This window comes from Hylobates moloch, unplaced genomic scaffold (assembly GCF_009828535.3).
Source record: "Hylobates moloch isolate HMO894 unplaced genomic scaffold, HMol_V3 SCAFFOLD_14, whole genome shotgun sequence".
Taxonomy (NCBI): Eukaryota; Metazoa; Chordata; class Mammalia; order Primates; family Hylobatidae; genus Hylobates; species Hylobates moloch.
Window position 1 is genome coordinate 92,724,072 of NW_026652289.1, and position 14,184 is coordinate 92,738,255.

Below are 14,184 nucleotides of genomic sequence, written 5' to 3' on the forward strand. Positions count from 1 at the left end.
CAGTTTCTATTCCAAAAATATGTACAGAATTCCAGATATTTAGAACATGGGTTTTGGCAAATTCCACTCTGTACAATTCCTTTTGTCTGTTTTGAACACTCATGAAATACTCAAGAATAGACAAACGGCTTCTATGAGAAGGCACTGGAAAAGAGGGACGACACCTTCACCTTGGTCCTCCCCCTGGATCTGGCAACCCTCCTGCGGGTTGCGCTGCAGATGATTTTTTTGTTCAAATTGCATGTGAATTTGGACGGACAGGGCCAGGGTAACAGAAATGAGATTAGACAGAATGATGTTGACAGTGATCTGGGGCACGCAGGAGAGGGTACAGGCCATGGAGAGGGGACTTCCTGAGGCATGCAAGAGACCCAGCCTGGTCTCATAATAGCTTTAAGGAAAACCAGGGGAAGAATGTGTGGCTGGAGAGGAATACTCCATCCAGGGCATTTGCAGTGTGGTGGTGGTCATGATCTGGAGAGCCCCTGAGTCATGGTTTGTTTAGGTGGTTGAAAATACCAGATTTTTTCCTGAAATTTGAACTTATACAGAACATAAGTTGTTTCTTCAGTATCCTTGAACAGAGGGGTGAATTAGGAAGGGGAAATGCAAATGGCGTTCAAAGTCTTAGTGCCAAAGAGAAGCGAGTGGCAGTCTGCTGGGTGCCCGTAGTTTTTCTAAGCTTTTTCTAATGTTCCCCGAGAGTCCTTGGCTCAACAAGAAAATGATTTATACACTAGAGATAGGTGGCTGAGCTCCGTGTACCCAGTACTCTGGTGACCACGGGCAGGGCAGGGGTAGGAAGGAGTGGGATGGGTATTGCAACAACAAAGTACAACGAGAAAACCCATGATCCCAGGGCATGGCCTCCAAAAGGAAACTCTCCGAAAATGTACCCAAGTAGAAAAGGAAATGGCTGGGAAGCTACACCACTAGAGCACCCCTAGAACATTCCTTTGTAGCCACAAACTCAATTTCAAGGCTACAAACTCTGCTCCTTAATTGTCTTAGACGCTTTCCTTTGGATCCTCACCTCCAATCAGTTCCAGGTCTGAGAAAAGCTATCTGTGATTCTCAATACTTCCCCCTTGCTTTTCTTGTCTTCTGTGACGGCCCTTGTGTAGTCCCAGGGAGGCTCCAATAGCTGGGTCCCCCGGGGACACCAGGAAGCCGACGTTGATGCCAGTGGAGGTCTTACCTGTGCAGTTCCCGCCGCTTCTGTCCAGTTCGTAGCCTATCTCACACTCACAGCGGAACAGGCCAGGCAGGTTGTGGCAAGTTCCAAAGACACAGATGTTCGGAAGGGAGCACTCATCAATATCTTGGGGGAGGGAGAAAAAAGCAAAAAACTTAACTTATATTTTTCTAAAAAAAACCTGCCAAATATAATTAGGCAACTAATGTAAATATTAAGAAAATGCAGACTACCTAACACCAATCTGGGCACTTCTCCTATAGACTTTTAGATGATTTGTCATGCACAGGGAAGTCTCGTAGGTGAGAGGTTACTTTTCCTCAGTCCCTATTACATGCCAAGCACCGGGCTGAGCATTTTATAGACACATATCTCATTTGTAGTGTTCCCCGTAGGTCCACATCACTTTTGTGAAGTAAGAGGCAAGCAAGCCACCTTACGGTAAATTCGTTTCTTTCTTTCTTTTTTTTTTAATCTATCTATGTAGTCACTGTTTTTGTTGTGAATTAAAATTTCACAAGCCACAATGTCTTTCGGGGAACTGTCATAATTAGTTGCATAATCTCCAGTGTCCCCAGTCCTATGGCGTGTGTTTGCCTTTGTTGATGGAGATTGAAAAACCCCACACGCTTCTTCCAGGCCTCTGTCTCTGCCTCCTGTTAACATTCTTCGTGTGCAGTTGACACACAGTCACATTTTCAGGCTTGAGACTAGCTTTAAATAGCCATGACCACTCCGCCAGCCATGATTTATATTAAGAACAAACAAACAAACAAAACCTTCCCTCATAGCAATAAGAGAAGCAAAACTTTCACTGTGACTATTTGTGTTACCAGAGGTGGCACAGTACCTGTTTTCCTTGGATATTTGGAGTAACAAAAGTAAACAAGGCATTAGGCACATGATCAAGAGCATAATCTGGTTTCTTGACTCCAAGGAGTTTTATATCACACTCCGCATATTTAATATAAACTGTATAAAGAACACCCAACGGTTCGATAACAAAGAAAAGTATTTACATAAAAATACATGAGGGAATTAGTATACATGTCATAGCTAATGACTGATTTTGAGTTCATGTCTTGTTAACAAGGAACAACTATTAACTAATACATTAATCAGGGTCTTGTTTAAACTTCTACTGACAATCGTTATCATTTGTTTATTTCTACTGAAATCTTCTCTTCAGTGAAGGAGAATGTGCTTAAATTTAACAAATGTGGGTAAAGGGAAGAATCTTGTGTTTCCTAATGGGAGGACTCTTCCTGTCTGACCAACATTATCAGAATGACAGAGCCTAGAGCTGAGCGATACCATGCCATATGGCAATATCCCAAGGGTCCCCTATTGAACAGATTTGCAGAACTGTCCCATGTTCATATATATTGGATATTTAGAGCAAATGTGAGACATACCATTCTATGTATGGACAAGACTATTTGCTCAGCTCTTATTTCTAGAAGCCAAATACAGTGGAGGTTAAAACCTGTGTTTCCATATTTAGTGATAATCCCACAACAGGACATTATCAGGGAACTTGCACTTTGAGCTCTTTTCCCCCTCCATAGGGATAAATGGGTTGCACTGATTTAACCACACCTGGTTACCCTCACTGACCAATGGATATACCCTTGCAGACCATGAGGCCAAGGCTGGATGTACAGATTGTGGCCAGTCAGCTGAGGTTTTCTGTGCACCAAGAGAAATGGTCAGCTGGAAACCTAACCCCTCTACAAACTGAACTGACCAGCTTAGAAAAGAAGCTAAAACACACCTCAGTTAAAAAAAAAAGGCATCAGGAATGTTTAAATAACCTAATCTCATCAAGCCCGGCAAGGCTCCCAGTGGCTTCCCCATCAGTTACCTTCACAGGCTTTCCCGTCAGCACTGGGCACGAAGCCCATGTCGCATTCACAGCGGTATCCTCCTGGGGCATTGAGGCACTGGCCGTTGCCACAGAGATTCAGGTTCTCAGAGCACTCGTCAAGGTCTACAGCCAGAAAGAAACACACGTTACTCTTCCTCGGTTAGGGGCTTTCTAATTCCTCAGGTCTAACAACTTTCCAGTGCAGCAATGTTTTGGCATAACTTCAATTTGACACATTTAAAGTCATTTATTTTTCTTTTTGGAAGGCTAACACTGAATATGCAGTTTACATGGGGCTGATTCAGAATCCTGAATGATAATTCACCCTGAATGATAGAAAATGAATAAGCCGAAGGAATCATGCAAACTAAGGCCTGTTCAAGAAGGGTCATCTGCATGTAGGGCACACCCATGACAGGAAATGACACATCATGTTTGTGCCTATTTCTCAAGTTTCGGGCTTAGCTTAGATGGGCACCAAAAGTGCAAAAGAATGGCAAACATAGGGGAGAAGAAAAATTCCATCTGCTTAATCTCTACCTAGTTTTCTTAATAATCACAGGCATTTAAATATCAAACACATAAACCACACATGCCTAATACATGGAATTTGAATATGTTCTCAAAATGATGGGAGGTTTTTGATGACAAAACATCAGTAAGTTAGGCGAAAATGATTTCATCTGAGATAAAACTTTCAGTGAATAAAAAAAAAAATTCCAGGTAAATCACTTAATGAGCCTTAGCCTCTATTGTGCTTAAATGACTTTTTATGAACAAAGTGCTCAGGATAAATTAATGTTTTAAGTTATAGGAGCAGCCATGAGACCTAATGGCCAATGGATCTTACTATTTTATTTAACTCCAGAGCTCTGATATAAAAAGTGCTGTCTGTAAATACATGCACATGTAAGTATATTTATAATTTATGTAATGACAAGTCTAATCATGTATGTTTCCATGTGTATAGCAGTTTATGTTAATTCTACGGCTATTAATTAGAGCCAAAAAGAAAATTTCACTAATATATTATTGCAAAACTGGAAGTGAATGAATTCCATAGCAGGTTTGAAATTTTTACTTATACGAATATGGAATGTTGATGATGATGAAGATGATGATGGCCTGTTGGAGAAAAATATATACTGCTCTTCTAATCTAGAACATCTAATCCCTTCTCCTTACATAGTTCCCTACAGCAAGCTTATCCTTGTGTTGGTACAGAAAGGAAGTCGTTGGTGAGAAATAGGCAAAAAAAATAAAGGCTAGGCATATAAAAGGAAGTATGATTTGTTTAAACTAATGACATCATTATATACAGTTATATAATGATATATATGCCAATTGTAACTATTATAAGGCCTAGCTGACTTCAGGTGGAGAATGGTATGACTTTTTTGGTATCATTTTGTGTTAGAGCACAGATCACTGTAAATGATGTGATAATGGCACCTAAACATCCATCTATCTATCTATCTATCTATCTATCTATCTATCTATCTATCTATCTATCTATGTATCTATCTATCTATCTATCTATCTATCTATCTATCTATCTATCTATCTATCTATCTATCTATCTATCTATCTATCTATCTATCTATCTATCGAGAAGCTTTTGAGGTCTCCCTAATTGACCTGGTTCCAAATTTTTTTTTTTCCCACAGAGCTCTAGTGCCAAATGATGAATCTTTTCTATTAACTGACTCAGTCTTCAAAAAAGAATTGCTAGCCTGAGAAATGTGGAATGCCTTGCTTCTCTGACTGGTGTTGACACGGTTGTTTCCCGCGTGAACATACCCGTACAAGTGAAGCCGTCGCCTGTGTATCCTTCCTTGCACAGACAGCGGTAAGATCCCATGGTATTCTTGCAGTCTGCATGCTGGCTGCACATATGGGTTCCATTGGAACATTCGTCCAGATCTTATGGAAAAAGGTTATATCATTATTAACAGAAAGTGTGGTATTTAAAACCAATAACACACAAATTAAAATAATTTTACATAATTAATATTTTCATATGTGTAATCTACGTAGTCCTTGATAAGCAATCTCTGTTACTTTCCTACTCACCAGTGCACTTAATGCCATCTCCAATCCACCCGGGACTGCAGCTACATTTGAAGCTTCCTGCTGTATTGGTACATACAGCATGTTTGCCACAGTTGTGTGCTCCAATTTCACATTCATTGATGTCTGGAAAAATGAGCAGTGATTTAGAAAAAGGCTCAGCACAAATGTCTTTTGGTTTTTAAAATAAGTAATATTCAAAAGTTGACTTGCCTTCAAACTTCCCATGGTATAGTATGGATTGGTTTTGCATCCATATATAAAGTCTACATATATCAAACAGCTTTAAATTTCAAATTATAAAGATATAACAATATGATTGTACTAGCTATTGTTAACTCTAATTATTTTACATATTTTAATGCAAGTTTCCAGTCACTGCAAAGTGACTTTTTATAGCTGAAGACCATAAAAAATGAGTTGCTTAATTTTATGTGGTTTTAATACTCCTTGTCATATATTTTCTTTTGCTAGTATTTTTAGTAAGTCAACTATGGAGTAATGATGCACATTATTTTCATATCTTGTATAGACAAAAAATACAAACTTGTTGGCATATTAGGAAATTTTTGCATTATATTCTATATATAAAATATATTTTATTCTTAAACTTAAAACACTGTTATTTAATTATGCTTTATTTCTACAAAAGCTTTACTTTAGGTATTGCTAATTTAAGCATTTGCAGAAAATGTTCCTTAAGACAGTATATAAGCCATCTTTTTCCTAGCTTCTTAGAGTCCTAGCACATTGGAGAGCCAAGCCTTCTTGTATATTTCATGTAAAACTCAAGTTAATCCAATGGGGATTTTGTCAGAATATAAGGAATACCAGATTAGGGTCACATTACTAAAAGACTCCAAATTTTCCAAAATGCTCTATTCTCCAAAATTCTATTGTCAACTTTAGCCAAGATAGACTCTCTAACATAAATATGTTACAGAAAAGAACATAAAGAACTACGTGAAAATTTTGTGAAACGAGCCCATTCTATAATGGGTCACCCTCATAATCAACTTTGTCATTAACTAAGAACAAGACCTCATAAATATGGTACACTATATGGAAACCAATATCTAACACCAATCTTAGGTCAAGAAGAACAATTTTTCCATACAAAACACTGCAAGAATTTCCAGTGAACACTTGAATAGTGGCATGAAAAAGAAACTGGGCAAGTAATTCATGTTTGCCTTTTTATTTACTTATGAAGCCCAATTAAATGATTTGAAAGTGTTTGCAAACATGCTATTTGCCAAGTGTTCCATCTGAAGCTCTGAAATGGTCCTGGGATCTTTGGCTTCTTCATAACTTCTAGAGCAAACACAAAATGAAATAAGAACAGATTGCTCCTACAAAAGAACTTTATAATATCACTAATGATCATAAAAATGAAGCAGCATGCTTAGAAGAATGTCCTTTCAATCATGACACATTGTATAGGTGGATTTTAGTGTAACCTTGGCAGCCACATGGACCTATCAAGTTATTACTGCAGGTCAAGAGAGACACATAGCTTTAGATTGTGACTGGGAGCTTTAACCAGCTAAATAATTGAACATGGCACATTCCAAGGAAATGAGGAGGAAGGCCAATTCAGGGATAACAGTGCTAAGTAGGCACAGGAATTCAAGAATGTATGTCTTCCCACACCTGACCTAACAGATCCCGCAGAACTAGCACAGACGCTCCCAAGCAGGGCTGTCGAAACTTCTTTCTGCCTCAGGTAATTGCTCCCCTCAGAGGTAATGCAACAAATCACCATTTTTGTGGAGTCCTGCATAAATTTCTCTCCTATATTTGTCATGATCTTTGACAAATAATCTTATGTGGACACAAAAAGCTTCAATTGCATAAGTATCAAAGCCTCTAGATGTTATAGAATCAAGGAATTTTCTAAGTGGAAAGAACTCGTGATTCCATTCTCCCAATCCTCAGTTTCTCAGAAGAAGACAAAGAAGTTGGGTCCTACAGTCAGTGAGGGGCAGAGCCAGGACCTCCTGAAACTCAGTTTCCCCATCTGGTGATTGGCACTCCTTCCCTTGGGCCACAGCTGCCTAGCTGAGCTTCTTTCTGTCTTTTCTTTTTTTTTTTTTTTGATGGAGTTTTGCTCTTGTTGCCCAGGCTGGAGTGCAATGGTGCGATCTGAGTTCACTGCAACCTCCGCCACCTGGGTTCAAGTAATTCTCCTGCCTCAGCCTCCCTAGTAGCTGGGATTACAGGTGCCTGCCACCACGCCCGGTTTTTTTTTTTTTGTATTTTTAGTAGAGATGGGGTTTCACCATGTTGGTCAGGCTGGTCTTGAACTCCTAACCTCAGGTGATCCGCCCACCTTGGCCTCCCAAAGTGTTGGGATTAAGGCGTGAACCACTGTGCCCAGCTGAGCTCATTTCTTTAGTCATATCAGGATTTTATTCTAAGCCTTGCTTTATGGAGTTCCCAAAATATTGGTGAATATTAACTGACTTATAGAAATACTCACTAATATCTTCTACTAAGCATGATTTTCAGAGATGACCACAACCTATTAATCTAGTAATTCTCTAATCTTTTTCTTTCCAGTTTTCTAATGACCAAAGGTACTCTTATTTTATGAGTATGATCATTTTCATATGGCTTTTACCTTCCATGTTTAATCTTGCAATTAAGAAAATTATCATTTCCTTTTAACGGAGAGTCTCCTTTAAAAACCATCAGTAATATGCTAATAGAAATGTACAATTTAAGAAAGTGTTTTCAGTTTTATGGCAATGTTTTCAAAGTGAAAAGAAACTATATTTACAAGAGGCTGTGTATCATGGGCTTTTGGGTAATAGGAGAGAGTAACTCAGGAGTCAATATTCAATTCTCCATTTTGTGAGTATTTGTATAAGTTATTATCTCAATGCTTTACACTCTCAGTATGTAACAATTGGAGAGACTTCAAGTGGTCATAAAGTATAAAAGCATCTCCAAATAAAAGGTTTTTGCATGTGGGTGTGTGTGCATGCATGCACCAACTATCATTCATTAATTGTTTCTATGGCAGACTTGGATGGTCATTCATCATAAAAGCAAACAGAAGGGGAAAGTGAGCCATAAGGAAAACAAGCAAACAAAAACGCTGTATTGAACACTCTTCAATAACGTAACGGAAACATAGTACATGTTTGCCAAGAATATCTCTTTCTGTAAAAATATTCTCTTTCCTGCACAAGTTTGCTGCAAACAGAAAATTGCTTTTTAAGATTAAGAATAGCATAAGCCAAGAAAAGCAAAGAAATTCAAATTTAAAGTGACACCGCAACCTTCTTAACTCCATCAAACCTTTGTCACAAAGACTCAAAGGTCCTCTTGCATGGTTCTCTTGAAGGGCAAGGGTGTGGTGTGAGCTGACCCTGCTCACAGGCTCTAGGTACGTCCCATGCAAGTCTGTCACCCAAGTACGGGCTTGTGCCCAGGGCTGCTGTGGCCTCCTCTTACAGTCACGCAGGGATAGGCTGTGTCACCCACACGAACACCTGCCTTCCCTGCCATCTGGGCATCCGTCTCCTGGATCCTAACCTGGCAGAGCTGTGCACTGCAGAAACTCCTTGATTAGGCATTGAGGAAGAGGGCGTTACCATGAATGGAGAGGCCAAACGTGAGGATTTCTTAATTTGGATCCAAATTTGAGCCAACACTATTAACTGAACACCCATGGAGTTTTCACAGGCCGACAGCCAGTGAAGGAAAATTAGCGGTGATTAGAAACTGGAAGGAAATGAACACAAATTCTCACTGACTGTTGGTGGTTGAAATATATGATTCTCTCCTATGGACCAAGATCCACCAGAGACATTTCCCTTGTGAAAGGAACCAGCTAGTTTCCAATATGGCATTACGCAGAAATCCCGCTGTTTTAACTGAAAACAAGTCTGATTTAATTCCACTTAATGGTATGCTTGCTTTATTCATTAACTAAGTAAGCACGTGATGGGAGGTAGGGTCTTAAAATTAGCTTGTGAAAGCCAGGACCACCCATCAAAGATGACACCTAGCAGGGCCTTAATTGTGTAGAACGAGCAGCAGATGCCTTACATAGGGTCATAGAAAAATTGTCATCCAGCCCACCTAAGCCAAGGATAGCTGTGTTCTGCGTTTCAAGCAAATGTATTCTCTCTCCATTAAATGGAACATTCCCCCTTGGCAATACCCATGGTCTGAACAAAGCTTACGGAGTAAAAAGAAACCCTTAGCATCTGTGTGGGCTGGGAATGTAAGTCAGTGGGTGGATTCTGAACATTGCTAAAGTGATTGGGGGAAAAAACATGGTTATTTGTTAAAATGGAAATACTCAGTAATGACAGGGAGCTGAAATATTTAGACAAAACTGTAATGGAGCCCAGAGGTCTTTTTCTTAGTTCTCATGAAACAAAATTTCTCCTCATGAAATAGCATACATATTCTCATAATTCTTTTCATTAAACAATAATCTATCTAAATAAATAAATAGATAAATAAGTAGACGTATTCCTTTTGTCTGCTTGCTTATCCAATTAGGCAAGATACCTATCTCTACTTACATTAGTTTCCTGCAACATTATAAACAAAGCCATCACCAAGGTAACCTGACGGTGTTCTAAGATGTGAATGACATGAATTTTAATCTAAAAGCAGCTAAAAGAGCCTTAGTGACATGGGATTCAAAGAACATTTTGCCCCAGATTTTTAAAAACATGTTTTCAAGTATACCAAACTTACTGTTTGGGTAAGCCATTTCCAATCAAATGTGATGCCCTTCCACAGGTCAGGGCTGTTACTTACCCAAGGAGAACATCTGAGTAACTGCAGAGCACCCTGGTGATTTGTTCAAGATCATGAATGAGTGGATTTACTAAGAACACAATTCAGGGTACTACTCCTTCAGATGAGAATATCACATGCCATGTTACTCTGGTATCAAAGGGGCATAAAACTCAAGTCTTCCTACAGTGCCAGCTGGATTTTAGCAAATTGGAAAATCATTCTAGGCTGTAATTTTTAAAACTGGAGGAAGAGCTCAAGTGTTTCTTTGACTTCAAATCTATGAAAAAGATTTGAAGAGGATCAAGTGTTTCTTTGACTTCAGATCTATGTTCATGTGATTGACTCAAAGGCTGCTGTTCTTAATGTAAACCTGGTGCCACTTCGTGCAACTGTAGTGCACAGCTCTGTTACCATGCTCTTAGTATCTGTGCAAATTCAACTACAAAAAACAAGCCTTTCAATATAAAGAGTAAGATTTTCCTCCTTTAAACTGAGTTCAAGCATGAGTCAGTAAACAGTAGCATAAAATTTTTGCTAGACTGTTACATTCTCAAATGAAACAACAAAACAATGGACAATAGATATAGACTAGAAGCAATGGCTTTCATTAAAATGGTCTCTAGACACGGTGTCTGTTTCATTTAATTTGACAATAGCTTTTATTTATTGACCAGCACTGCGCCAGCAGCATTGTATACATTATATCTCATTTACCTAAAGCTATATTAAATAACATGGAAATTTAAGCTTTCTTCAGGGTGAGGCCTCAAATAATCAGCCACTGCACATGACCCAGTTAGCTAGAATTTGGAGCACTGAACTCTAGAGACCTCTTTCTTATGGGGAATGAAGGCTGTTCCATGAGATTAACTTCTCCTTTCATAAGCATCACTGCCTCTGGGTTGAATTTCAACGTGCTCAGCTTAGCAAAACAGTGGTATTATCCTCTATTAGTTAAAACATAATACAGAACTATCTTACCTTTCTTTTCACTACTGCCAGACCATCATCCCTTACCAAGTCCTATATTTATACTGGAAGCTAAAAATAAAGCTTGAACCATAGACATACAAAGCTAGGCACCATTTGTACTGAGAGGCCATATGCGGAGTTGAGAGTTTAAACACTGTGCCATTTATCAGAATGGACCCCTAGCCAGGCTTCATGTAAGGAGTAGCATAGTGAAAATGAAAACATTCCAGCTTCATGCTTCTTCTCATAATTTGGCTAGCATCTGTTATTTTTGAACCAACAATAATATTATTGCCCTTATCCTACATATCAATAAATTTGAAATAGCATTATTGGCCAGTTTGAAACAATAACAAATATATTTTGGTGTTTTCTTGAAATATGCTGATATAATTAAGAGGAGGATCTGCACATTTGCCACATTGCCAATCTGCAAATATTTTAATGTTTGTTTTAAGTCATAAGAGCTTGCCAAACTGGTTTTTGGAATTAAAGACTGTTATTTATTAAGAAATTATTCAGTTACCTAATTCAAGCTCACCATGGTTTCCATTATGTTTTAAATTATGTTATATGCCATAATCTGTCAAATTAATATAAGTAACTAGAGTAAAACTTTATTATATCATTCCATGGACTTAATGTCATTGCCTCATATTTGAAAATACCAACTAAACACTTATAAACTAAACACAATGTCATTACCACAGAGTAACTTCTTCCATTTGGCATTTAATAGGATAGTCTCCTACAAATTTTGTCAAAACATTTTCTCATGTGCTATTGGTAATAGACAAACAACACTGCAAATGCTTCCATTATCACTTCATAAGATTTGCTAAGTCCCATGAATAAAGACTTATTTGGACTAACATGACTTAATACATCAAAAGTGCTCCTATTTAAGGCACTGGAAGACTAGTGAGAATTGATGAAATATATGAATTGTAGGATGTGTTCCTTTAAAGAGCAGTTCCAGTTATAAACCTTAAATGAAGTGTTGGCAAAGGAGGTTATTGGAAAAGCCTTGCTTCAGTAAAGGGCCATGAATATTTGGTAATTAGCATGTTCACTAATTTGATATGAAAATGTGATTTTTTTTTTTATTATACTTTAGGTTTTAGGGTACATGTGCACAATGTGCAGGTTTGTTACATATGTATCCATGTGCCATGTTGATTTCCTGCACCCATTAACTCGTCATTTAGCATTAGGTGTATCTCCTAATGCTGTCCCTCCCCCCTCCCCCCACCCCACAACAGTCCCCGGAGTGTGATGTTCCCCTTCCTGTGTCCATGAGTTCTCACTGTTCAATTCCCACCTATGAGTGATTTTTAACCTCTTAAAAATGTGCTATTTACGGTGTTAATTTATTCAATACACCTTTTTTCCCCCACAGGTCAAGAAAAAAACCTTCAACTTGGATCTAATATAAACGATGACAAATCTCAAAGAAGTGGAAGCTAAATTAATGAAAAATGTTATGCAAAATGCTTTATAATGTAGTTAAAACATATGAGTTTTAAAACATGTATCAGTCTATAATTATGATACCGATCTCTTAACTACTTAATATTTTATTGTTCTACTTGAACAAACACACCTGTACAGCCAGTTTTTCCTTTTTTGCCAGAGTAGCCCATATCACAGTGGCAGATAAATGAGCCTTTCGTGTTTTCACAGGTCCCACTTAGGCAGATATTTGGATTCAGGTCACACTCATTGACATCTGTAAAACATAGATATTATTAATACATGTAGCTATTTGATATCATTGAATACTTTCCCCCGAGACATAATAACTATGACAAATAAATTAGAAAAGGTAAAATGCTTTCGCTCAGAAAAACAATGTTAAATTTTAGAGGCCAATTTACATTTGCTCTTCATTCTTTACATTGCAAGCTCATTATTCAGACTGGCTTTCATCTGGCCCATAAGCAGCAGGCCAGGTAATCCAATAAACAGATGGGCTCCATGCTGAGTTTAGAGCTCGTTTATGTGACAGTCTAGAAAACTTTTTAGAACAGCACACTCTGTTGCAGGATGAAAAGTTTAATTCAGTCTGCATGATGCTAACAATTTAGTTTTCATATTTTGAAAGAAAGGATAGATGAACTGGTTGTCTTAGTGTAAGTAGTTAAAGACTTCACTTCTTTTCCAAATTAAAAATTATTCATTTTTATGACATTTATTTTAATTCTAGGACTTCAAAAATTTTCAGTAAAGGCTTTCAGAAGATAAATGTGATAAAAATGTAAATATAATCAATACTAGACTCTTGCTTCTGGCCAAGATAGAATAACAGGAATTAAAATTACATTCTCAGATGAAACAACCAAAAAAATGGGCAATAGATACCTTAAAAAATGGTTTTCTAGACATTGGACATAAGACAACAAAAGACAGTGATCCCTTAGAGAAAGAAAAACTAGGTGAATCCTACAATTGCCGCAGATTACTGAATAGGAGAGTTTTAACTCCATGGCATAAGGAGGAGGTACCAGATGGAGCCAGGCACTGTCCCTGAGTTGAGGAGATGAATCTGGGCATCCTGGAAGGCTGAGGTAGTTAGGGTTCATAGGGCAGAGTAAAGGACAGGAGAGAGCTACACAGAAGAAAGCAACGCCAGAGATCTGCCGAGAGTCTTCTGCAAGTATTCAGATGAGTAGTGACCAGCACATTCATATAAGGAAACAAACTACTCAAGGCTGGGGAAAGCACTACCCAAGAAAATGAGAGGGAACAATCCTCAAAGTTCACAGGGGGTCTGGGATTGTGTCTGTTCCCACCAGCCAGCCTGGAAAACCTCATAATTCACAGGGAATCAGGTAGAATATCCAGAAGGGTCTTACCTCACTAACAGAGCAAAATTACCCCTAGACTAAGTGTAGCTTAAAAGCTTAAAGGCAAGACTTTGAAAGGGATCTATGTGTTTCCAAGTAATTTATACCTCAGAACAAAGTTCAAAAATATTTATAGGAATACAAAAATATCCAGCACTCAGTAAGGCAAAATTTACAATATCTGGCATCCAATCAAAAATTGCCAGTCACTCAATGCAGCAGGAAAATATGACCCAAAATAAGGAAGAAAGTCAATTTATTCAAATGACCCAGAAATAACGCAGATGATAGAGTTAGGAGACAAAGACACTAAAAGTTATTTTAACTGTATTCCATGTGTTCAAACAGCCAGAGGAATGATTGAACTTATGCAGAGACACAGAATATATGAAAAAATACCCAAGTCGAACTTTTAGAGGTGAAAACTACAACATCTGAGATGAAAAATACACTGTATGTGAGGAAAG

General features: G+C 38.1%; 1 protein-coding gene across 1 annotated transcript in view; it reads right to left on the bottom strand.

The window, feature by feature from the left end:
• Window positions 1–14,184, bottom strand: part of FBN1 (fibrillin 1) — a 236,803-nt gene that overhangs the window by 60,169 nt on the left and 162,450 nt on the right. The window contains exons 32-36 of the mRNA XM_032174648.2: window positions 12,475–12,600; window positions 5,136–5,258; window positions 4,863–4,985; window positions 3,060–3,185; window positions 1,199–1,321 (exon numbers count right to left, since the gene is read on the bottom strand). Coding sequence (XP_032030539.1) covers window positions 1,199–1,321; window positions 3,060–3,185; window positions 4,863–4,985; window positions 5,136–5,258; window positions 12,475–12,600 — 621 coding nt within the window. The remainder of the gene's footprint in view (window positions 1–1,198; window positions 1,322–3,059; window positions 3,186–4,862; window positions 4,986–5,135; window positions 5,259–12,474; window positions 12,601–14,184) is intronic.